General features: G+C 38.6%; 1 protein-coding gene across 3 annotated transcripts in view; it reads left to right on the top strand.

The window, feature by feature from the left end:
• LOC149542269 (ribose-phosphate pyrophosphokinase 1) overlaps nt 1–27,593 on the top strand; it is a 170,272-nt gene that overhangs the window by 4,609 nt on the left and 138,070 nt on the right. For all 3 annotated transcript variants that reach the window (XM_089797256.1, XM_089797255.1, XM_089797257.1), the window contains exons 2-3: nt 18,892–19,071; nt 19,368–19,616. In XM_089797256.1, coding sequence (XP_089653382.1) covers nt 18,892–19,071; nt 19,368–19,616 — 429 coding nt within the window. The remainder of the gene's footprint in view (nt 1–18,891; nt 19,072–19,367; nt 19,617–27,593) is intronic.

The raw sequence follows: 27,593 nt of genomic DNA, 5'->3' as shown, positions 1-27,593 counted from the left end.
GTTCAACAACAAATTCCTTGCTAGATACAATTCCTTGTTAGCTCACCATGCCTTAACCGCACCATTCACTTCTTTGATCAAAAAATATTCGCATGCAAGTTCGCACAATACAATGTCTCACTCTTAAGTTCGCATATCATAATATTCGCACTTGATGATTACAACCAAGGAAATCATCCTTCCTTTATACCAAGTCCTGAGACAAACTATCGAATTGGCCTTGAGGCTTTCCTAATTTACAATAATAATATAGGACCAACTTAAGATATTACAATTACATGTTACATTACATCTTTACATTTTTACACAATTACAAATAAACTATTGGCTCAGTCTTCATATCTCTTCATGCATTGCTCCTCTAGATGTGCCTAATTAACCACGTCATCTTCATCATGTCTTCTACCTCTATCCAAGTCCGCTTAATCGGATTCTATCTTTGTTAGGAGATACAATTCAAATAACAATAATTGCTACCTAAAAACTCTATTTGAACGTTGCCTTCACTAAATCCATCACAACTTTGTCCTGTCTTCATATTTCCACATGCACTCTTAACTGTAACATTGAAACACTCTATAGAACATTATTCCAAGTCCGCATAAGCTCATCTGCATTCCTCGATCCTCACAAAGCCAAACTTTATCTGTTGCTTTGCCAGTCTTTACATAATAACCAATATATTGACATTAATGACAAACTTTGTCATGAATGCAACACACAACCTTTGAATCATGTCTCCAATAATGCTAGGATACTCCCCCATAGGAATACCATCGACATTCATGCTTAACAATCTCCCCCTTTGGCATTAATGGAAACATAGTTGAAAAACATCTAAGTTCCATGAATACCAAATGTCTTTGCTGCAACTGCTCCCCCATTCATGCTGTCCATAAATGACATCTGTTCTATAACCAGCATGCATTAGGAAGGTATTAATATTCCCCATACATTCAAATCCTCTTCATCAATTAAATTTCTCCTTCAGGAACATCTCTCCCTCATTGATATCAATCAACATATAATCATGTGCTACTCTCAAACATGCATATCCAAAAGATTTTTTATGTTTTACTCTCCCCCATTGATATTAATCAATATGCAAGGATGTTTTTTATGTATTACTCTTCCCCATTGATATCAATGACAAATGTATCATTATGTCAATTCTCTTTATTAGATTTGCAATAAGCTCAAGTGTCCAAAGACATTGTTAAATACCAGTTACCAAGAGTCCTTAATGACTCAACTCAAACACAAATACTCCCCCATAGATGAAGCATCAAGCATCTTGTCCAGATGAAAGAAGGAGCGCTATGTTACCACTAGACTAATGCAATCTTTGCCTTAATTACTCAAAAGTAGGCTGGGGCAAAACCCCAAGCATGCCTCTCAAGTACTCAAATGTGTTGTTTGGCAAAGGTTTTGTAAATATGTCTGCTATCTGCTCCTTTGTGCTAACATACTCCAGTAAGATCTCTTTCTCTGCAACTTTCTCTCTCAAAAGTGATACTTATAATATATATATATATATATATATATATATAATGCTTTGTTTTTGAATGTAATACTGGATTCTTTGATGTACTCATTTTGCTTGTGTTATCACAATGTATGATAACAAGTTATATAAACTCAATCCCAATGTCTTTCAGCATTTGTTTCATCCATATAATCTGATTACAACTGTTTACTGCTGCTACATATTCTGCTCCTGCCATACTTTGTGAAATACAATCGTGTTTCTTGCTTAGCTAAAAAACTAATCTTCCTCCCAAGAAAAAATGCTTCACCACTAGTACCTTTTTTGTCATCTACATTTCCTGCCTAATCTGCATCACTGTATGCACATAAAGTAAAATCATTTGATCTGTCATACCATAATCCAAAATTAGGTGTACCCTTCAAATATCTGAAAATTCTCTTTACTGCTGTATAATGTGACTCTTTAGGGTCTGCTTGAAATCTTGACACAATTCCAATTGCATTTGCTATATCAGATCTAGCGTGTGTCAAATATTGCAATCCACCAATCATAGATCTCTACTTTCTTTGCTCAACAGTAGGGGTTTCATCTTTGCTAGACAATGTGACCAATTACCATAGGTGTTCTAATGGGTTGACAACTTTTGAAACCAACTCTTTTCAACAAGTGTTTAAGATACTTAACTTGTGATATGAAGATACTATCCTTGTTCTGAGCAATTTGCAATCCCAAGAAATACTTCATCTCACCTATCATACTCATCTCAAAGTCTCTCTTCATCTCTTCAACATATGCTTCACTTGCTTCATCATCTTCTCCAAAGATTATGTCATCCACAAATACCTCAACAATTAGTAAGCCATTGCCAATCTTTTTCAAATACAAATTGCTGTCAACATTACCTTTTAGATACTTATCCAATCTTGCATATCAGGGTCTAGGCGCTTGTTTCAATCCATACAATGCTTTCTTCAATTTGCAAATCATATCCCGTTTCTATCAAAAGAAAACTATTAGGTTGCTCGATGTATACCTTTTCTTCAAGTTCACCATTTAGAAAAGCTGATTTGACATCCATCTGATAAACTTTGAAGTTCTTGTTAGCTGCATATGCCAAAAACATTTGTACTGCTAAAATTCCAGCAACATGTGCAAATGTTTCCTCAAAATCAATTCTTTCTTGTTGTGAATAGCCTTTACATACAGTCTTTCTTTGTTTCTCACTACCTCACCTTGTTCATTCATCTTGTTTCTGAATACCCACTTAGTTCCAATAACATTCTTATTCTTCAAGTTTAGGAACCAATTCCCATGTGTTGTTCTTTTCAATCTGCTCTAGTTCTTCTTTCGTAGCTTTAATCCAAAAATCATCTTAGCTAGCTTCATCAACACTTTTAGGATCAACTTGAGAAATCGAACATAGTTTTCCTTGTACTTTGTTTCTTGTCATAACTCCTTTATCTTTGCTACCAATAATTTGATCAATAGAGTGATTCTTTATCAAGTTTTTGTTAGGTGTCACTGCTTCAACTATGATTTCAGCTCTAGGTTCAGATCTTGGTTCTACTCTTTGTTCTTCTCTCTGAGTTTCATTTTGCAAATCATTGTTAGTTCATAAAACAATTCTTGATCAACATTTTCTTTGATAGGCCTTGAATTAGTCTCTTCATCAGAATTATAATCAAGTATCCTTTCCTGAATTCTAAACTTCTCATTAACTCTCACATTTGCGCTCTCAATAATAGTCTTAGTTCTTCGATTAAAACATCTACATGCCTTACTTTTTAATGAATATCCAAGAAACATACCTTGATCGCTCCTTGAGTCGAACTTTCCAATATCATCATCTCTCTTAATGTAACATTTGCTCCAAAGATTCTAAAATACTTAACAATCAGTGCATGTCCAAACCAAAGTTCATAAGGTGTCTTACGAGTGTTTTGTGTGATTTGTACTCTGTTCATAGTGTACACAACTGTATTTACTGCTTCTCTCCAAAAGATGTTAGACACATTGTTTTCAAGCATCATTGCTCTTGCTGCCTCTATTACTGTTCTATTTCTTCTTTTTGCTATCCCATTCTATTCAGGAGTCTTAGGGGCTGAAAACTGTATTTTAATGCTATTTTCTTCATAAAAATTGTTAAACTCATTTGTAGTAAACTCTCCACCTCTATCAGATCTCAAACATTTAATCTTCAAACCAAATACATTTTCAACTCTACTATTAAATATCTTGAATTTTTCAAAAACTTCAGATTTCTCTCTAAGAAATGCTACCCACATCATTCTAGTGAAATCATCAACAAGAATCATAAAATACCTTTCACCATAGAATGCTTTTCTCTTAGTAAGACCACTCAAATCTGTGTGCACAATCTCCAACTTCGTAGATGTAGTAAACTTCTTGCTTGGAAATGAATTTTTTTAATGTTTTTCTGTCACACATTCCAAACATACCATCTTAGCAAGTTTCACAATCTTAGACAAATCTCTAACTGCAAATGTGGTGCTGACCTCAATGTTATCAAACTTGATATGACAAAATCTCTCATGCCACAACCATCATACACCTTAGCAACTAAACATGTCATCTTTGTAGGATTCAATTGAAATACATTACCTCTTATCCTTGTACCAATACCAATCAATGTGTCATCTTTGTCTTTGATAATGTAAGTCTTTTGCGTAGACTACAATTGATATCCCTTGTCTACTAGCTGTCCAACACTCAAAAAATTATGTTTCATGCCATCAACAAAGTAAACATCATTAGTATTAGTCTTTCCATCAAGTGTAATAGATCCTTTTCTTTTTATATGACAGGCTGCGTTATTTCCAACTCTGACAATTTCTCCATCATAGCTATTGAATTCAACAAATTTATTCATATCTCCAATCATGTGATGGGAACAACCACTATCAATAATCCGATCAGATTTCTTCTTTCAACTTGTGATACTAATGCTTTTTCTTATCTAACTTCTTTTTCAAGGCTTTCTTCCTTAATGACAACAAATCCTATCTCATCGTCACTTTCACTCAAGATTTCTTCCACTTTAGCATTTATTTAATCCTCATCAACAAATAGACATTCCTTAGGCTTTCTTGATTTGTACTGATTTGTAGTCTTTCTTACTCAGGACATTTAGAAGAATAATGACCATATTCATTGTAAGTCTAGCATTTAATTTATCCTCATCAACAAATAGACATTCCTTAGGCTTTCTTCATTTGTTGTGATTTCTAGTCTTTCTTACTCAGGACATTTAGAAGAATAATGACCATATTCATTACAAGTCCAACATTTAAAGATTTTGTTACCTTTAGGTTCTCTCTTCATAAGTAGGGCAAGTCCTTTCTCATCCTTCTTTTCTTCTTTAATTCTCATCGGCTGCTACTAGCATGATGACCACTTGTTCTTGCACTCCTTGTCAACATAGGCTGAACACTCAATGTGCTGAAAGCTGTTTCAACATTAGGCAAGTCTCCACTTTGTCTCATCCACATTTCTGTTGATTGTAATCTCCCAAGAAGAGTCTCTTTTGTAAATTTCGTTGGTAGGGGAATTACTTGTTTAATCATTTGTGTTGTTTGTCTGTATGCAGGTGTCAAAGTTTTCAATATCTTCCATATAACCTCATCTTCAGATTTTTTCTCCTTCACAAGTCTTAATTCCTACAACAATTTCTGCTATTCTACCAGATTAACTTCTCATAGATGCATCTTCCATCATTTTACCATCTTGCTATAGGCATATCCAATTTTGTAACCTAACCTTTTGAGCATGATTATCACCTTCAAATGTAACTTGCAAAGCGTTCCAAATTTCATGAGAAAGTCTCAAAGATTTTACCTGGGTGAATTCAGTTTTAGGAAGAGATGATAATAGTGCCTCTCTAACAAGCATAATGAATATGAATACATCTTTCTAAGTTTCTTCACAACCTTCAGGCTTGTCTTCTTTAATCACATCCTTTTTATTCTTAGTAATCAACCAATAACCCGACCCATGCATAGCAAGTGTGTCTTCATCTTTTCCTTCCAACTGTCATATCTAACTCCATCAAACTTCAGATTTCCTTTTCTGAACTGCGCCACAAATTTCCTTAAGCTTTTAAGCTTTTCTTTCAAGGACTTGATGCTCTGGTGCAAATTTGTAGAAAGTAAAGTCCACCAAGATAACTGAGAGGGGGGCGAATCATTTATGCAATTAAAACAACTCTCAATATCCTTATTAATTTTGAAACATGTAAATAGTAGATACAACAACCACAAAAAGATAACATACACAATAACATCAAATTTGTTAGCTAGGAAAACCCCGGTGGGGATGGTACCCTCAAAATGCTAATATAAAAGTTTCTTGTGAAAGGATGGACCTTGTTAGGAGTCAATGAAATACAATCAGTACATATCAGTCCTCGTCAGGAGACTTTGAATCCCTGTTAGGAGATTCCAACCCTGTTAGGAGTTGTTAGGGAAGACAAACAGACCCACTGTCCAAACAACTTTAGTACTATCCTCGTTGAATAATACAATGGCACATCAACGTTGTCCAACAACAACTTCCTTGCTAGACATAGTTCCTTGTTAGCTCACCGTCCCTCAACCGCACCACTCACTTCTTTGATAAAAAGATATTCACATGTAAGTTCACACAATACAAAATATCTCTCTTAAGTTTGCATATCACAATTTCCGCACTAGATGATTACAACCAAGCAAATCATCCTTCCTTTATACCAACTCCTAAGACGAATTATTGAGTTGGCCTTGAGGCTTTTTCAATTTACAATAATAATATAGGATCGACTTAAGATATTACAATTACACGTTACATTACATCTTTACACTTTTACTCAATTACAAACAAACTGTCAGCTTATAGTCTTCATAACTCTTCATGCGTTGCTCATCTAGATGTGTGTGACTAGCCACAACATCTTCATCATGTCTTCTACCTCTATCCAAGTCCGCTAAACCAGATTCTATCTCTATTAGGAGATACAATCGAAATAACAGTAATTGCTACCCAAAAACTGTCTGTACGCTTCCTTCACTAAATCCATCATAACTTTGTCTTGTCTTCATATTCTTGCATGCGCTCTTAAGTGTAACATCAAAACACTCTATAGAACATTATCCCAAGTCCGCATAAGCTCATTTGCATTCCTCGAACCTCGCGAAGCCAAACTTTGTTTGTTGCTTTACCAGTCTTCATAGAATAACCAGTACGTTGACATTAATGATAAATTTTGTCATGAATGCAATACACAACCTCTGAATCATGTCTCCAACAATGCTAGGATACTCCCCCATAGGAATACCAACATTCATGTTTAATAATAACATGCTAAACAATGGAAAAAACCTGAGCACTTAGGATATTTGGAAATTTGAAATCACATTACACACTAAATATCATATGTAATGTAAAACACAATTGATGAAAAAAGGTTTGACTTAAATAAGTCATGGCATGTATTTTAAATCATATTACAAATACATTAAATTTAATTTGAGATTTATAGTAATATATTGACGATATATTACATGTGACCTTGTAAATTGACCACAAACTTAGCAAATACGCTAGACTCCTAAAGGAAACATTAAAACAACTTAAATATAAAACCTATTAAATCAAAATAAAAGGAGCACAAATGAAAAACAATAAATTCAAGGAAAAAAAATCTTTTAAATGAAAACATTAACAAAAATAAATAATTAAAGCTTATCATATTTTCAAGAATGTTTAAAACATAAGAGTGTAAAACCATGCTTTTAACCGGGAACTTGAATAAATTTCATGTGTTTGTCGTTAATTTCAATAAAGCAAAATTAGCGATAACATATTTGCAAACAAATCACATATCAACTGACATTATTGAGAATTTGAATTGATTTCAATGTTGTTGGTTTTTAATATTTGTTATGAGGGATTTAAAGTCATATGAACTATTTGTGTAAAATTTAATTTAATTTTTTGGTTGGTTTTAATATTATCATTATTTTTATAGATATTGTTTTACTATGATTATTTGTTGTCCTTTTTGATTGGTAACATTAGAATCTCTAGCATGGCCCAAGCTTGGTGAGGCTGCAAATGGGGAACTTCATCCCCGACATGAACATATTGCTGCATTGACGCGAATAGGTCAAACCAAAATTAAAATTAATAGAGGGTCTGAAGCAAAGTGCGTATAAAAGAGAAGCCGAGGCTTATTATTGATCAATATTGTTAATGTTCATCAAGTTTTAAATCTGAATTTTGAGTTAGCATTCAAGGATAAATACATAATACCCTTGATTTAGGAGATTTTTGAAATGGAAACATTCTTAAGCTTAATCTCATATTTGGGAGTGAAAAATCCCATAATCTTTGGCTATGGAAAATGGTTTAGATTTGCAAGCAAATTTCGTATCAACAACATTAGTGAGAGTTTGAATTAATTTCATTGTTGTTGGTTTATAATTTCTATCATGACTAATTAACTTTATCACAATTCATTTGTGTAAGATTTAGTTTAATTTTTTGTTGGATTTAATGTTATTTTTATTACTATCATTTTTTTTAATTGGTAACAATAAAATTCCCTGGGTAGCTTCAGCTAGGTCAGACCACAAATGGTGAACTTTGTCCCAGCATGAACACATTTTATCAACACAAATAGTTCAACCTATGAGTTTAGTAGCCTTGTAGGGCCACAATGCTTGTGAGCATACTTAGCCAGTGAGTAATTGAAGCAGAAGACATGGGCATGAACGCTAACAACTTTAACAATAAGTTTTAAGATTGCAAGCATATTGGATTGGCAAGGGCACAACAACTCCTGTCACAATAGCTCAGTAGAGGTTTATACTAGTGTTATGGGACTCAGACTCACCTCTAACTCAGAAAGTCAAAATTGGGCTCGGACTCAAACTCGCGATTGAACTCAGCACGGACTTGGAAAATTGAAAAACCCATGAAATTTAAAGATTTTAAAGGATTTTAAGATTTTTTCATGCATCCTTTACTCAATTAACATCAAAGACACAATTTTGCATAGATCACAAAGTATTAAAGCAAATTTCTAAAGGAAAAAAAATGAATAACACAATATAAAGTAATAAACATAGTGTAATGTTCCCGCCTAGGTATCTACAGCCGAGCAATAGTGCTGAGGTGAGATACATAGTATTTGGGAGCACGTATGGTAGATTGGTAAGCTTATGTGAGCCACAGGGTGTGCAAGAAGAGGGTGTACGGTAAAAAAAATGGAGTCGTACGGTGGGACAGAGTAAGATTGTCCGTACGGACTTCCCAAGGCCGTATGATGTATCAAGGAAGTACGGTGAACAAGGGGTACTTGTATGGTAGTTAGAAGATGATGGTCGTACATGTGTAAATGCAAGCCATATGGTAGGCAGTACGGATGATGGCCGTACGGGAGGTATGTGTAAGCCGTACGATAGAGTTATGAAGCGGAGATTGGTTGAATTTGGAGATTGTACAGAGGGCAGAGTTTGCAGTATGGAAGTGCGATTGAGTTTTTTTGAGCAGCCATTGGGGTATGGTTGGAAGATGAGTTTAGCTATGCACCATAAATTATGAAATCCGGATTTATTAGACAAAACCAAACAAGATTGGAGATTCAAACACAAATAACCTTCAAATAGTATTTGCCAAAGGATGGTGCTCCGATTTAGAACCTCTGAATGAAGCTCTCAACTACACTGATTCAATTGATCTTTCACAATCTCAATAGTGCTCAACACTGAAGAGGTATCGTTCTCCAATGGACAAAAAATGCTCAAAACCCTATCACAGGAGAAGCACAGGAAGAAGCCAAAGGCAAAGTGAAAATATTCAAAGATGAATTTCTGATTGCCAAAAATGCCCATATATGCCAAAAAAGGCACGACTTCCAAGAAAGATACGCCACTTTTGATATTTAAATCTTTTAAATTATAATTTAAGTTACTTTCAATAGTTTTTGACTTAAAGAAAGTGGGTGCACTGTATTAATTTAAGTGATTAAATATTAAATCACTCTTAGAGAATATTTAAGTGATTTAAAAAGTATAAAGTCAATTTGACTTTATAATAAAATATTAAGTCAATAAATAACTTAAATCACTCAAATAGGCATAACTTCCACAAATCTTCATAGAATTCCATGCCTTGTCAGAAGCTGTCGACTCCTGAACTGCTAACGCCTGCTGTGAACCAACACAGGGCTCTGAACATGAGAATGATCCATCTCTCCAGAAAGTATCACTGACCCTCTAACCAATCCAGCTAGTCCACAAGGGTCCAATAAAAGGGCTAACACACTGTTCCCGAGAACTGACTAGAGCAGCGACATTACAGATTCCCATGAAGATGATCAACCAATGTCTCATTCACCATGAATTCGTAAAACAATCAAGTGGGAGGGGTTTATAGCGATTGGTTTGTGCAGGATATGAAGCCAAACATGGTTTATATGATGGTGACAACTTTCCTCAACATTTGGTGGCTGAGTTCCAAGCTGTTGGAATTAACATGCAGGGAAATCCAATAATCGAAATACTGGATGAAATGGCCAAATTTGATAATGTGGCACAATTTAGTTTTAAATTCTGAGCAATTGATCAATAACAACAGACTTTACAGGGAAAAAAAACATGATACTTAAGCCAGGCATTAACAAGAAAACTGCAAGGAAGATTAAATTATATCAGACAACAAAATCTGCCAATAATCATAATGTTCTCCTTAGTCTTATGAAAGTCTATTATCGCTATAAGCATATGGCTGAAGGGACTTGTTGTGAATGGAAAATGACAATAAGTTTTGTGCACTCCATGTGTGGGCGACTTGGGAATCAGGGGTGATACTTCCTGTACTTGATATCATTATTCCTCTTGGACACCATTAAGCACACACACAAAACATATTGAACCCAGATTGAAAAGGTTTTGGTTGCTTAGCTTAGAAGATGGGCACCAAGTTGTTCAACTGCTTCTTCTTTCTCCGTCAATATTTCAATTCTAGTCTTGTAGAACCAAACATAAGATTAACATACTCCCAATCAAATTCCTGGTGAGCCAAGTAGGACAGGAATATCAATTTCTAATTCCCATTCATAATCCCATTCCCATTCTAATTTTTAATTCTAATTCTCTATTCCTATGCCAGAAAATATCCATTGGCATGTTTGTTTTAATTTTACGTTCTCTATTTATTTCCATCTTACTTGCAATGCAATACTTTCTCCATTCAGATATTCTATTAACTTCTCTTTAATATCACATCTGATATTAGATACTCCACACACCTCTATTTTCATTTGAGAAGAACAGGTATATATACATTTTTGAGCAGATATTTAGTTGTACAATTATAGTCTTGTTTACAACTTCTTCCTCCGTAATATACCTTCCAACCACGACCAATAGTTAAATAAAACAAACTTATTTTATTCTTTTCGCACTGCCGATATGAACAGAAAACAGCTTAACATCATTTGCAAATCTTGCTAAGCATCTTGGCCTTGTGCAAGTATATTAGTCCACCTATAACATTTGTCTTTCTCTATTTTGTCTTCTTTTGTTTTGTCTTTTATCGGGTTGTAGAAAACTTACTTTTTGAAACCATCTGATATATATCAAGCTATCAAGTAAGCAAATAGCTTGTAGAAAGGACGAATTAGAATATATCCAGGCATATGAAAAGAATAATGAACATCTGTATTTGCTGACAAAGAGACATGAAGCTTACCCAACACTCAATGCCAAAATATTATTTCATTGTCCTGATGAATACAGTGCAATTTATCTTCAAAATATAACCATTTGTTAATACTGTGTTTTGACTATTCTTCAATGGTGATATGGCAGTTTAAGTTTTTGTTTTTACATGAACTTTATCAAACCCGATAGACATATATTATAAACAAAATTTCACAGAAGTTATTCGATATGCTTGTTATCATCAATTTAAATTTATTTTGTCTTCTAATTGATCAGCTTCACTTGCATGAGCTTAGTCATGTTGTATCCATTTGGTGAATATAGAAAACATATTGTAGAAGGTTGAAGAATACAACTCACCTTCAATAAATTCTACGTTTTCTTCTATCTTCTTATATGCTTGAAAATCATGGTGTGTATTATTATATAGAGATTAGGTTTTTCTTTCTCTCCAACACGATGACCTCTCCCAACACGATGACCTCCCCTGACAGGATGACCTCTCCCGACGCGATGACCTCACGATCGCAGTTGCTCACCACCTCTCCTGCATTCTTCCATGGCTTTTATTCATTGTGATATGAACGTTGTCTGCGTGTTGGTTTTCGGGTTTGCTTTCCTAGTTGCGGGTTGCAGGCTTCCATTGCCGTTTGAGCTGCTAGTTGTCATCGAGTTTGTTTTGTTCATTGCGGGTTACAGGTTGTGGGTTATAGATTATGGGGTGCTATGTTTTGTGTCTTACCTTACCTCCTGGTGGATCTGAGGGTTTCTTGCATCGATAACTGTTGTGCCTTTAACCGGTGTGGATCTCTCTAGATTTTTACTATTGTGATTGCTATGGGGTGACTGGTTGTTGTTATTGTAGTTGTTATTACTAGTGGTTGTTTTTTCGTGATTATTATTGTGCTGTGTCTGCAATTGATCCTTCTTACAATGCCTCTGCTTATCACTGGTGGTTTCAGTGTTCCTCGTCGGGTTCGATTCTTCATACTGGGATCTCTGTTGTGATTGCTTCCTCATTTATTCTTGGATATTGGATTATGTTGACCGGTTTTTCTCTGTACATTTACACTTGGCAAGTGAGCTCTAGTCTTGTGTTTCAAACATGTCTGATATTGGGGATTGCTCATCACAATTTTAGCATACTCTGACCTATTAATGACTTTTTGATAGGATTTACAAGCTGGAGGTGGATAACTTACAATTAAAACAACAAATTATCACATTGACTGATACTATTTCAGAGCTCAAGAAAACCACAAGCTCCAACTCGTCTCTGCTTCATGGCTTTTCTGATACTTTCACCTCTAAAACTGCAAGTCTGCAATCCAATATTTAGTCCATTATTGCGCAACTTGAGGGGCTTGATACCATCAAAGAGGAACAATTAGTTATAGCAGCGAAGCACTCTTCTCTTATCTGTGAAGTCGAATAGAAAGTTAAATCCTGGGCCTCTCTTTGCAATAACACAAATACTACGCCTCTAGCTACTTTTGACAAGATGGTTCAAGGGAAGATTGACGATGAGCGTGTGAGGTGGGTTTGTGAGCTCAATCTTCGGGTTCATGGACTCCCTCCTACATCTGATCCTCTCTTTGTTGGACGCTCTTTCCTTTGTGACCAACTTGGTCTCTTTGATATCACATTGGATAAGTATTGGGTTGGTCATGGTGATGTCCTGTTTATCCAGTTTCTCACACTTGCAGACAGGCTCCGTGCTCTCAGAGCTTAGAGGAAGTTGTTCTCTCTTCTTTCTAAGATCTTCCTAGATGAAGATCTCATGAAGGCTTAGGTTGAAAATTGAAAGAGATTCGTGGAGTTGTGGCAGAGGCTAGACGGGTAGGTAAATAGGTAGTTATTAGAAATCTCAAAGTAGCTATTTGGGATTCCCCCCCCCCTAGTGGATGGGAGGCAAGACATGTTGCTAAGGCCAAATGATGGCCTCGCCAGCAGTCAGACAAAAGGGAGACCCCCAGTTGCTCCCTTCTTGTTAACTATTGGAACGGTAACGACTCTTTATGGTCATTACCCAGTCTTTTGCATGATAATGTGGGGTTCGTGGATATACTTGTCATTACCAAGACTCATGAGAGTCTTGCGCGTCCTCTTCTAGGGTTTACCGGTTATCAGTGGTTATCTATTTGTAGGGAAGAAGTTCGTGCTTTTGGTGGGGTCCATGGATTTGGTTATGTGGCTTGCTTGGTTAGAGATGATATTTTCAGCCGTACTTCTATTGTCCACACTGATACATTTGCCAGATTTTTGTGGGTCCATGTTGATCGTAAGAGTCATCGTCAGAAAGATTTCTTTATTGTTGTTTGTTATTTCCCACCAGCTTCATTCCATTATGCTATGCATGGTATTGAGGATGGCGACCCACTTATCGACCTTAGGGAAAGTGTTTCTCAGTTTGCTACTTTAGGAGACATAATCATTCTTGATGATTTCAATATGAGGACCAGGCAACTCCAAACTCCGCTCTATGACCATAGCTCTAATTCCATCTGCTCCACTGAGATTGATCCGACTACTTTGGGGCTTCATCGTACTTGTGATGAGGCTTTTGGATCAATTTCCTGTTATGGTCGCCATCTTCTGCAGCTTTGTGAGTCCTTTGGACTTGTGATCTTAAACGATCTTCCTTGCTTTCGTGGTTCAGAGATTTTCACTTGCTGGCCTCATTGTGGTGGTGCTAGTGTGGTTGATTATGCCCTAACCTCTCCCTCCTTCATCCCCTTCATCCACAACTTCACAATCTTACATCTTCCTCTTGCGGACCATGCTGTCCTTAGTATTTGTACTTGCATCTCTTCTCTTGCTTCGCCTCCTCTTCAGTCACCTCATCCCTCTTCTGCCACTGTTCGTTCCCCCATTCACTTTTTTTTCCTCGAAGGTGATTGTGAGCTCTTTTCCTCTCATCTGTTGAGATTCTTGAACCCTGCGTGTTTTAATAACTCTTGTGAGGCCTCCATGTTTGACTTTATTGCGACAGCTATTTGGAAGTCTGCCATTCTTTCCATACCTCACCGCCCTTTACTTCCCCTCCACAGTAAAAATTTGTAATACTTGCCTTATGAACCAATGGTTCGATTTAGATTGCAAAGCCTTTCATCGCTCAGTGCATTCTGCTTTTGAGGCCTACTCCCTTGACTTTGCTTACCTTCGCTCGTCTTGTCTTCATTTTCTTCGCCATAAGAAACAATCCTTTATTGCTTTCTAGTATAAATCTCTTCACTCCACGCTGATCCGCAACCCCCAGCTTTTTTGGTGCACCCTTTTTCCCCGTTGTTCCCCTCCACCCTCCACCCTCCACCCTCCACCCTTGACTTTCACTGCCTTACCACTCACAACACGACTCTTTATGATATCCCTCGAAAACCTTCTATTCACCCCATTCCACCTCCTTTCAGCCACCTATTCACCCCCTCATGCATTTACAAGGCCATTAGATCCATGAGATGTAGCAGAGATGCAGGTAAGGAGGGGTTCCAAGTTGAACTCTTCAAGTTTGGTGCCTCAGTTTTGGTCCCCTATCTCTCTATACTATTCAACAAGAGTGATTTGTAACGAGTTCCTGACTTCTTGGTCTAGGAATCTTATTTACTCGTTCCATAAGACCAGTCCTGTCTCTGATGCTGGGAACTACAGAACCATTATGATTGTGCACACGTTTGCCAAACTATATGTGACAACTCTTAATGCTATGTTATCTAGTGAGCTTGATAGGAAAGGTTGTAGGGCTAGTGGGCAGGTTGGTTTGCAGACCGACTATCAGACTATGGGCCATATTTTCACTTTACGAGCTAACATTGAGGAGGTTAGACATAGATCGAAAAAGGTTTATTGCTTCTTTGTGGACTTTCGCAAGGCTTTTGATTCTGTTCCTAGGATGGGTCTTTTTGAGAGGCTTCGTGAGATTGGGATTTCAGAGATGCTACTTACTGCTATTATGAGACTATATGAGATTGTGGTGGACAGATTCAAGATGCTTGAGGGTTTTACTGGTCCGATTCATAGCACCATCGAGGTCAAGTAGGGCTGTCCTCTCTCCCCTACTATATTCGGTTTATATATTGATGAGCTTGAGGACTTCCTTTCAAAGTCATCACTCTCGGGTGATGGTTGTTACTTACACCAGGTTTTGATCTCCATTCTTCTTTTTGCAGATGATGTGGTTCTTCTTGGTTATTCGCTAGAGAGTTAATAGAGGCTGCTTGAAGGTTTGGTTTCGTTTTGTGATCAGTGACAACTTGTGGTTAACTTGGGTAAGGCTCGGGTTATGATCTTTAATTGCTTAAAGACTTCTCATCTTCACTTCTTTTTTCAAGGCCAGGAGATTGAGATCACTTCCTCTTACATGTATCTGGGTGTTATGTTTTTTGGGCCTCGCTTCAGTATGAGACCAATGATTCAGTCTAGAGTTAATAAAAGTATGGGTTCTCGTCATGCTTGAGAAATAGTGTTTTAGACACCACTTTCAGGATAACTCGTCCAAGTTATCCCTCTTGGACTCTCTTGTTCGACTGACTTTTTTTTATGGCTCTGTGGTTTGGGGCCCATCTCTTCTTGGTTCTGATTTGGTATCGATTGAAAGGGTTTAGACTTTGCTCTTACAGTGCATCATCAAATGTCACAGGTTCACTCTTCATTGTATCATTCTTGCTGAGTTTGGCGTTCATCCCTTCAGTCTTGTGGCCATATTTGATATGGTTTGGTTTCTTCATTGTCTGCATGGTTTTGCTGATTCGGTTGGTGAGTGGGAACGATATTCCTTCTTGGCATATTGTTCTTCTGTTGCTATTGTGAGTTTTGATATGTGTTCTCAAGCTTGTTGCCGGTATACATTGGCTTCTTCTTTGCTGAGATTGATTGGGATCGATATTGACTGCCTCCCCCCTTACCAATTTTCGTTGAATGCCCCTGATCACCACCTCCCCTCTTGGTAGGAGTTGAATAAGCACGTTAGACTAGATATCTACAGACAATATATCATCACTACTTGGACTAACTAGCCTAGTGGGCTATGTCCGAGGATGACCTTTTATGTAGAACACTTTTTGGAGATTTGTGATGGGATTATTGTTTGTCCTAGTTACTTATCTTGGCGGTGGTCTCATGCCCTGCATATCTCCCTAGGGTCCTTCAAAATTGGTTCTCACTGTCTTCGGGCTCAGACTGACCATCATATTGACAGTGGTGAGCAAATTTGTAAGATGTGTGCTTTACAAGAGGTTGAGACAGAGATACACTTTATTTTCCATTGCCCTATCTATTATGAGATCAGAGGGAGATTTTACTGCTTGTTTCGTGAGTGTTCTTCTCTTTCAAATCTCTTTAGCTACTATGATCAGAGATGTCTTGCACTTTATCTTTAGGAGGCCACCTTGCTCCGTGATAGTACTTTATAGTCACTAGTTCCTCACCGACATTCATCTACTCAACTCATTACTTCCTTTTTCACACCCTTATCTCCCTTACGTGGTGTGAAGAGGTTGTCTAGCTCGACAAGATCTTGTGGTCATTCCAGATCTGTTAGACCCCGGACACAGTCTTCCACGAGATCACAGATGCAGACTGGAGGTTCTACCCATCCGCAGTCGTCTCTTTTTGTGACTGACTTCTTTTTGCATAGAAAGGACTCCTAGTCTATGTTGTTGCCGCTCTTTGTATCTTTCTTCTTCTTGTTTTTGTTGCTCTCTTTTCTCAGACACCGTTTGGTGCTCCTGATGTTGTCAGATATCTTGTTGTAATCTTCCAGTCCCATAGACCATTCAGTGGTCTTTTGTTGAACATTAATATTATTATCTTATCTTATCTTTGGAAGGTAAGGACAAAATTTATAATATATTTATTTCATTTGTTGTCATCTACTGTTCATAGAGCACACAATTAGACAAGTATTGTTTTGAGAATTTGAAGAGCAAACATCTTGACTATAATCACCATGATTCAATATTGGTATCGCTGTTTGACCTTCTCGCGATAGTATGCCTGATTTAATCATTTGACCTATATGTAAGTACTGTCTTTAAACAAATTCTTCTGTGTAGCCAATATATCATATTTTCACATGTCTGAGTTGCTCTTGACAACATATTGATTCCGAGCCAATCATACACTCTAATGGTGATCACCATATCACCATAACTATTTAATTTTATAGTGTGTTAATTTCCACATCAATGACACTTTGAACCAACAATTGGTTCACATTGTACATTTTTGTTCAGTTGTTTTATTATTATCTATCTATTTGATATGTTTACATATATTATTTAGCACAGGATGACAGGAAAGTTGCTTTGATACCAATTTTAATGTCCCCTATTGGGACCTTAATTAAGTTTCTCAATTATATATTTCTTCTTTAAGCTTTTTGCAGATAAATTCTATATTTTTCTCCGTATTTCTCCATATCTTCATAATTTCTCAATGTGAATATTCTATATAAATAGTTTTTCATTCTTATAGTCATGTCCTTTCATAAATAAGAACTATATTATACTAATAATTTAATTATGTTAATTATATATTTTATATTAATAACGTATATTATACTAATAATAATATAAATTATATTTCTTATTAATATTAATAATATAAATTTTAATACTATTGCATAATATATTTACTTTATATATTATTAATCTAAATATAATAATACTCAATTCTCATATTTTAATAGAAATATATTATGCAATTTTATAGTATGATTATAATAAATCACAACTATATCATTTTGTAAAATTTCTGCTAATTCTGTGATCTTGATCAAACTTATAAACTTTGTGTGGTGAACACTTAACTTCTCTAATGCCGATGCAAGAAGGAATAATCAACCTTTGATCTGATATTAAATGGGAGTATCTCTGCAATTTAATCGCTGGATATTGATGCTTGGAGGAGCAGACTGAATTGTGACTGTGTGTCCTCAAAACTACACTACTAACCTCTTTAAACATCGACACTAAAAGGTATGTCCCTCAAAGGGACATGTGCCTTCCTTAGTTAACAATTATAACCCATCTAGAAATTGGCGATTAGTAAGGAAAGTCATAACATTTGCTAACACACATAATGTGTTAGATTAGTTAACTATTACCAAACAATTCCTAAGAAGTCGCCGGCTGTCTAGAAGAGTATATAATTCAAAGCAAAACTTGTGATATTTAAGGTAAGAAGGTCTAGTGTGGTCTGCACTTTCAGACCTGTATATTATCAGGTTAAATACTTAACACATTTTTTATAGTATTATTATTTAGCTATATTTTAATTATATGGTTCCTATTTTGACAGGGATATCACAGTAAGAAACTTTTTAGCTTGTTAGGTGATAAAACATCCATAACAAGCTTTGGAAAAGTACAATTTTCTTCTCAAGGTAATATTTCATTTTGTTTCAGCATAAAGAACAATACTTAGTCCATAATTGCTAGAGTCCAGTTTTATCTCAAAAAAGGAAAGATCAGAAATCGCCAGGTATGTAAGCCGAGTGCTCAACTAACAATCAAATAATAAGAAAAAGCAATATAAATAATCTTATGTTTGTGAAATAGCAATGTAAATATACTTACCTTATATTCATTTGTCACATTATTATTATCAACTTTTGTTTTCATTAGACTGCAAATACAATAGTTTCTACTAATTGTCTATGATGTTGATGTTGATGGATTGCAGAAATTCATAATTTCCAATTCAGCATTTTTGAATGGAAGGCCATCTGCTTCTGCTTTCCAGGCACAAGACATAAAGGGACAGAACGCATCAAAATTTCTTCAAGAGTTGACCCTGCAAGGATCAGAACATTATAGTCATCCACGTATATTCTCTGGAACAGCTAATTTACCACTTGCTCAGGTTTGGTACGATGTTTTAGGGAGATTCTCTCCTTTCTATTTGATGCATTGATGTCGATCAATATTTTAAGTATAAGATTTAAAATTCTTTCCACTTAGCTAGCTTGTCTATGAAAGATGATGGAAGAATGCAAAGTGGAATCTTGTATGTTACTTTGATTTGACTTCAGAGACACTAAATCAACTGCATATTTGCTACAGAATATCAAAGCTTCTATTGCAATGCAATGCAAAAGATCGCTTTTTAAGGCAAGAATTCTGGAATTAATGGGCCTTTCTGTTACTTGTTGACTTCAGGAGATAGCATGCTATATGGGTCTTGAGCTTGGAAAGATAAAAATCAAGCGCTTTGCAGATGGTGAAATCTATGTTCAACTTCAAGAAAGTGTTCGAGGATGTGATGTATTTCTCGTGCAGCCAACATGTCCACCTGCAAATGAGAATTTAATGGAATTACTTGTAATGATTGATGCATGTCGTCGAGCCTCTGCTCGGAATATAACTGCTGTTATTCCCTATTTTGGGTATGCTCGAGCTGATCGTAAGGTACTTTTGCCTAATTGTTTTGTTTATGCATTAAATGAGAATGTAAATGTAAAAACACTCCCTTCATATTTTTTTGAAATAAATTGTTCAAAATGAACTAAACAATACAGAGTGCAATGAACATGCAATAAGTTAATTCTGTATCACAATGTCTGATATAAATTACAATAAGTTCATCCTTGGATGTTGATGATTGATAAGACTTGCATTGCATCGCTTTTGCTGATACAAATTTGAATTAGGCAGTGAACTGTGTAGAAGGGAATTCACCACCCTCAAGATTGATAAAATCTCAAGGGGCAAATCAACCCTTGTGCCACCTCACTAAACTAGTACTCTGGTGAGCCAGGGTGATCAAGAACAATAATTAAGTAGACAGAACATGGAATGTAAATGAATGCAAGGGGAATTAAAGAAACTGAAATAGCACTATGATACTAACAAATATAAATATTTGGACTACTGCAAATAGAAAATCAAACAGTCAAGACCGATTGGTTGGTTCTGTGTGCGCACGTTCCAAGATGCTTGCATGAGTCTAGGACTACATTGTGGATGCTGGATGGCAGTGCGGCTTACTCATCCTGTACGGACAAAGTAAATAGGCTGGAATCAAGGTTCACGACCAATAACCAACTAAACACATTCAAATCTTGACTATCTGCAAGTAATGGAAAGTACAGATAAACTATAAAACAATTATATAAATACAAAAGACCACGAGAGAGACAGATTACAAACTGGACGTGGAAGATTCCCAAGATTGCTTTCGGCTTCTTCCTTCAAATCCTACACATAAAATAGAAAGAAAAATGCTCAGGTTACTTGATTAAGAGGCATGCCACAGCCAGAACCTGTCTTTGATGTTTCTATCTCAACAGACAGCTGCGATAGATAGATAAATAATAGATAACCAATAAACGATAAATGATTATAGATAAACATGAAAATGCTCAAGATACTATGATACGTTAATCAAATGAAATGAGATGAGTGGCACAACTCTTCTTCAACACCGAGAATTCAAAGTATGGTGGGATGAAGGTAAGATCGAGCTGGTGAGTGATGGAGGTTGTAGAGCAGTCACATAGGATGGCCAAAGAGTTGTGAAAACTGTTCAAGATGATAAAGAGCCAAGAGGGTCTCAAGAGCCAAAAAGAAGTTTTGAATCACCAAGAAACAGCTCAAATGAAGCCAAACCATGAAGTTTTAAGCAATCCGAATGATTCTCAACGTTAATGGGCGATGGTAATGTGGGGTGGATATTTTTTGCAACTGGTAGTTTGTTCAAATTCACTGACAAAATAGGATGACCAGCCATAATGTGTTAGACAAAGTCTTTCCTACCTTGAAGGGAAGGCTTCCCCTTCTCACTGTTCCTTGGATAAACACAAGGTAAGCAAGAAGTTAGAGGTACTTTGAAGGGTGTTACTAATATTCTTTCCTCTTGTTTTAGGAAAGAATCTACTTACTATAATGTCCCATTTCTCTTCCAATTGAGTCGAAAAAACCTCCAACATGTCCTAACTGTGAAATGCCTATGAAGTATTTGATAGATTGTGCACAATGGAGAGGCCGTACGGTGGTGTGGGAGCAGTCTAGACTCTATGTACAATGGGAAAGGCCGTATGGTAGTGGTGGGTCAAACTATGAACAATGGGAAGGTCGTACGGTGGTTGTGGGAGCCGCATGGTGATTGTTGTGTCCGTATGGTAGAAAGAACAGATAGAGTAGGGTGTATAGAGGGTCCGTACGGGGATGATGTACAGTTTAGAGATATCCGAAAGGCGTACAGGTGGAGATCTACGGTGATGGAATTCGCAGGCCGTAAGGTGAGAATGTGATAGCACACAGAGGCACAAATGCCTATGAAGTATTTGACAGATTGTGCACAATGGGGAGGCTGTACGATAGTGCTCGGGTAGACTATGCACAATGGGGAGGTCGTACCTTAGTTTGGGAATAGTCTAAACTCTATGCACAATGGGAAAGGCCGTACAATAGCAGTGAAGAAAACTATGAACAATGGGAAGGCCGTACAATAGTTATGGGATCCACATGGTGATTGTTGTGTTTGTACGGTAGCAAGAACAGATAGAGTAGGGTGTATAGAGGGTCCATATGGTGAGGATGAGAGGATGTATGGTGGAGAGATCCAAAAGGCGTGCAAGTGAAGATGTATGGTGGTGGAATTTGCAGGCTGTACTGTGAGAAGGTGATAGCACACAGAGGCACAAATACTAATGTAAATCGAGTTTCAAGAGATAAGCAATACTTTTGCCAATTACACTGATGTAACACAATACAAGCAATTGTGCTTCAATGGAGAATATGTATATATGCAAACAAGAAGGTGTTTACCGTACTGGTAAAGAAATCAACGCATACAGACAATGGAACAGAATAGCAAAATTATATTCACATATGCCAGACATACATTATGCTTCATAAGATCAGTAATAGAAGATGATAATTCCCCCTTTACAATGATCCCAGACGAGGTATAAATACTATCCACCGAACCTTCCCGGAGGAGTCCGTTGGCCACAAACATTATGTCCGCTACAAACTATTTACCCGTCGGCTACAAAATGCAAAACACCGACGACAATCATTCCGTCGGCTACAGAAACACTGCTAGGACCATCCAGTCGGCTGACACCATCCCCCCCAAAAAGAAAAGTCGTCTCCGGATGACAATTACAAAATATCTGAAACAAATTAACAAACAAAATACATTAACAGAGTGACTACAACAAAAAATCTGCTTCTGTCACATCACTTCCACATTCATCCCGTTACATCTGTAGCCTCTGCTAACACAATATTGTCTCCTCAAGTTGACCTTGACAGCCACCCGTGCTGCTTTCTCTGCTTTCAATTCCTCGGTACCCTCAGCCAAGTATCGCTGCGCTGCCTCCAACTAGACGATTAGCTCCTCCCGAGCTCTCTACGCATCCACCAAGACAGCCTCCCGGCCAACACCTACTCCCAGTGCCTCTGGTACACAGAAAGTCCATGCCTGCAACAACTTCAACTTTTCTCAACTGGTCAGACTCCCACGACTGATAACCGCAACGACTGGGGGTCCAGGGGGCAACGCCCCCGGCGGGGTCGAGGGGCAGTGCCCTCGCAGGGTCCTCATCGTTTTTTTTTTGTTTTAGAGAAACCCTCCTGCTACCCTGCAATCTTCTTCTTCCACTCCACTTCCTAACGTATCGAATAGCTTCCTACATGTCGCATCCGATCACAAAGTATATTCACACCTTTCCTGAGGAAAACCAAAACACCTGGAAAGAAATTTGCACTGCAGGAGCGTCCGCGGAAGAGGGAGAAGAAGATTTATCATCCTTTTCTCGTGGCATCCCTGACTCTCGAATACTGTAGCCCCGAACGCCTGCCTGACAAACGTGCCTTCGCATTCTGGTCACGAGTTCGAGATTCAACTTTGTCATGTGCACTGCAATCATTCTAACCCTGGCGGAAAAGTTTGACAACTGAGTAGTCTCGCTGGAAGGAAGAAAGTAGCAAAAGACTCCGCGGAAGACAAGAGCACCACCACGGAAATTACTTGACCGATCGTTTGCGGAGGAAATCACGTGGAGAAAACAGAGTCTGTGGCTGTCCCCCAGAGAAGGAAAATGTCTGCGGGACAATCTGCCCGTGGGACATCCTTTCGCAGGGCCGCGGATGATGTCCGCGGACAGGTACCCGTGGGACAACCTGCCCGCGGAACATCCTTCCGCGGTGCGGCGGACAGGTGCCCGTGGGACATCCTTTCGCAGGGCCGCGGGTGATGTTCGCGGGCAGGTGTCCGCGAGACAACCTGCCCGCAGAACATCCTTCTGCGGGGCCGCGTGATGTCCGCGAGACAACCAGTTCTGCGGGGGGTTGCCCGTGGGCACAGTCATCTCTTTTTGTTTTTTTTTTTTCAAAAATAAAAATACAGAGGTACCTCAATTTTGCCTCCAGGCGTCGCCATTCTGCAACGACGACGGAGTCAGCTGGCCATTCTGTGACAGCGACGGAGTCTTCCTGGCACCATATATTTGATATTTAAATCCGTTGACTATCGGAGACACCTCTTGCTCGTCCAATGTCTCCAATTTTATCACCCGATTGTCGCCGACCTCTCGGGTCTGATATGGTCCAACCCATCTTACCTTAAACCTTTCCTGTTTGATTTCATCCCGACCATCGTACTGGAGTACCAACTGCCCCAGCGAAAACTTGTTGAGTTTGAGATGTTTGTCATGCCAGGCCTTACGTTTGTTCTGTGTCGCCTGTGGTCGTCGCACATCTAACTTATTTCCTTGTTGTCGGCGCCCTTCAACCAATTTTATGGTGCGATGCATTCTTTTCTTCTTGTGCGGTCCGTTCACCGTGTACTGGACGATGGAATTTTTCTTTTTTTTGGGTTTGTATTGTATGTCCTTCCCTTTTTCAGCCATAACCTCCTTTGCGTCATCTGCTTCTCTGTATTCCTTCGGACGCTCATTTTCCTCCTTTTTCTCACCTTCGTCGACCCTTAGCATATTACAACTCGAAAAGAGTTCGTAGTCTTCTATTTGGCAATGGTAAAGGCCATTCACCGAGTCTAGGTCGTCGTCATTCAATCCTCCGTCTAGTCTCAATATTCCTTCTTCGTCCGGTTCCATTCTCCTCTTTCCTTCGTCGTCATTTCTTTCGTCGTCACTGTTGCCTTCACTTTCTGAGTCTGATGATGCTGCCTCCTCACCTACCATTTGTGTGTGCAGGTCAATTATGAATTTTTTGCCTCCGTGCTCCATTGATAGGGTATTTCGTTTCCAATCATGTTTTACTTTTTCTTGCACCAACCAAGTCCGTCCGAGAATAGCATCATATCCTTTTCTTTTCAATGGAATGACCACAAAATCTAATAAAAATGGTTGCGTTCCAATAGTTACCATTTGCGCTTTCAAGATTCCCAACGGTTTGATTCCATGTTTGTTTGCCGTGAGCAACTGAAATGTAGGTGGCCACAGCGTCGGCTTTCCCAACTTCTTCCAGGTATCCTCCGGTAAGACATTCACGCCGGACCCTCTGTCAACAATTGTCTCTGTCAAAACATTTCCCAAAATCCCCATCTCGATGACCGCCGAATGCCGTTCGGAGGTGAGTGCCAGCAGCATTGGGTCTGTTGTCATCACTTCCCTACTGTCCCTTCCTGTGTCCTCCGTTGCTTTCGGAAACGATGTATGATTCAGAATGGCCGTCCGTAATTGGGGCATTGTGAGGAGGTCACTTATCTTGACCGGTATCTCCGTTTGTAAGATCTGCCGTACAATGTTTTGTTCTGCGAAGTTCCTTGCCAAGGTGCCGGTGATGTCCTTCAACTGAGATGTCCCTGCCAACGATGCCTTTCCAATTTTCACCTGCGCTTCCCCCAATTTTTTCTTTTCCTCCGCTTGCCTTCGTGTAATTGCCAGAACCTCCTCTACATCCGTGCCGACAGTGATCAAGTTTACTCCAGACTTTGGACAGTTGGAATCTTCGTGATTGCAGGGTCCGCACCATCTGCATAATAATTTCGATGTGTTTGCCGCTATACAATCCCGTGCAAAATGACCCCACAAATTACATGCTTGGCATTGAACAATCGGCCGTCCGTTTGCATCATACTGAGTTCGACTTCGACTCCCATTATTATTGTTATTATTTGTATTGTTATTTTGCCCTCTGCTATTGTTCTTGTATCCTCCGGATGTGGCACCTGCACTATTCGTATTTCTGCTACTGCCCGACGGGGAAGCCTCCTGTGTAAGAAACACTTGCGGAGATCCTCTTGTCTTCATGTTAAAGGGGCACTCTTTTGTGGAATGGCCTATGATCTGACAAATGTCACAAAATTGGTTCTTTGGACACAATCCTTTAATATGACCGTCGGTCTTACACTCCGTGCACCACAGTTCACTGCCTTTTGGCTCCTTCTGCATGTTTTTAAACTCCATCATGCGAACCATATCCTTCTGTAGGGCACGAACCTTCTTGCTCCTGCCTTCGTCGTCGCTGCTATCATCTCCGGTAGGCTCGTCATCATCAGAATCAGAGGAGCTAGTTTTCTTCTTCTTTGTCTTCTGCTCACTTTCAAGGTCTAGTGCTCTGTTATACGCGTCCGCATATGACGACGGTGGCACAATTTTCATTTTCCTCCGCAACTTCGAGCGTAGGCCGTCCACGAACCATCTTTTCTGCAATTCGTTCGCCGGCTTGCTTTCCATTTTGTTTATTAAGTCTTTTAATCTCCTGGCGTAGATGCGGACAGTTTCGTGCTTCCCCTGTTTGGTATTGAAAATCTCTGCTACGATTTCATTATCATCCCGCAAGATTTTAAATTCTGCCAGGAACTCTTTTTTAATGTTATCCCAACTATTTAGCTTTTGTGGATCTGTATCCGAAAACCAATCAATCACCACACCCCGTAGGGTTGCCGGAAATTGCCTGACCCATTCGTTGGCATCTGTGATTCCATTTGCCCGCCAGATCGTCTCACATGTCTGACAATGTTGGATGGGGTCGGCTGTACCATCGCCTTCAAACTTCGACAGCTTTTCTTTGGGTCCTACCATCACAATTGGAGTTGGTAGAGAGGCATTACTGGGTCCTGCGCTGTTTACTCCAACACCGGAGGTTTGCACTCCCACACTGGCGGTCTGCACTCCCACATCGGAGGTCTGAACTCCCACACCGGCGGTCTGCACTCCCACACCGGAGGTGTCGACAGCTGCAAACCTTGGTGAAGAAGAAGGATCTTCTGAAGTTGTTTCCCACGGAAGTCTATCCTGGACGAAGAGGTCACTCCATGCTCGTGCTCCCTCGGCACTGCGAGCTGTGCGAGTTGATGCTCTTCCGTTTGAATTTCTTCCCTCGGCGAACACAAATTCAAGAACTCTTGTGCTTCTTCCACCAATTCCACCCACCGCCGAGTCTCCTCCAACAATTCTTCGGCGCTCCGGTTTCCGTCGGCAATCTTTTGAAATCTCCGTCGGCGTTCGGCTTGCTGTGCCAGAATTAAATTCTCTTGCACAGTACGGGTTCTATCTTTTTCCTTGACCTTATTCCGATCCTTGTTAAGCTGATTTGGCATTAATCTTCATTCCTCCCACCTTTCAGATTCATAAGGCAACGGCGCCAAATGTTTACCGTATTGGTAAAGAAATCAACGCATATAGCAATGGAACAGAATAGCAAAATTATATTCGCATATCCTAGACATACATTATGCTTCATAAGATCAGTAATAGAAGATGATAATTCCCCTTTTACAATGATCCCAGACGGGATATAAATACTATCCGCCAAACCTTCCCGGAGGAGTCCGTCGGCCACAAACATTATGTCCACTACACACTATTTACCTGTCGGCTACAAAATACAAAACACTGACGACAATCATTCCGTCGGCTATAGAAACACCGCTGGGACCATCCAGTCGGCTGACAGAAGGTTGTTCAGATTTTCTAGATCCGAGCCAAGAAATACACAAACGGAATTGGGTGATGGTTGAGTCTCATTGAAACCGGAGTAGCCAAGTAGGGAAGGTCGTTCACTTCCGAAATGACGAGTAATATTGAACTCCAAAAGGAATTTGCCATATAAATAAAATAATCAAATTGCATACCAACTACTACCTACATGTGCTTAAATACCCTTTGGAGAAACTCCCGAGTGTTTACAAAGATAGCTGATGGCAACACCTACGGAAACATTTAAAATAAAAATGGGTTCTAGATATACTAAATCAATCGGCCCATAAACAACGCTTAATTATTTATTTATTTTATGACGTGAACATTACAGTCCTCTCATCCCAAAATTTGCTTGTCCTCAAGCGAATGCAAGGTTGGATGCTGAAGAATGTGTTCACCTTCCCATGTTGCGTCATCCAACGGCAAGTGTTATCAATGTACCAAGTATTCCCTTAGGGTACGGTTTCCTAGAGTCTTCTCCTGTACA

The sequence above is a fragment of the Cupressus sempervirens genome, chromosome 8 (genome assembly GCF_028749045.1).
Source record: "Cupressus sempervirens isolate cs-2001-9-10 chromosome 8, ASM2874904v1, whole genome shotgun sequence".
Lineage (NCBI taxonomy): Eukaryota > Viridiplantae > Streptophyta > Pinopsida > Cupressales > Cupressaceae > Cupressus > Cupressus sempervirens.
The sequence above is the reverse complement of the archived record's forward strand: the minus strand, read 5'-3'. Positions and strand labels throughout refer to the sequence as shown.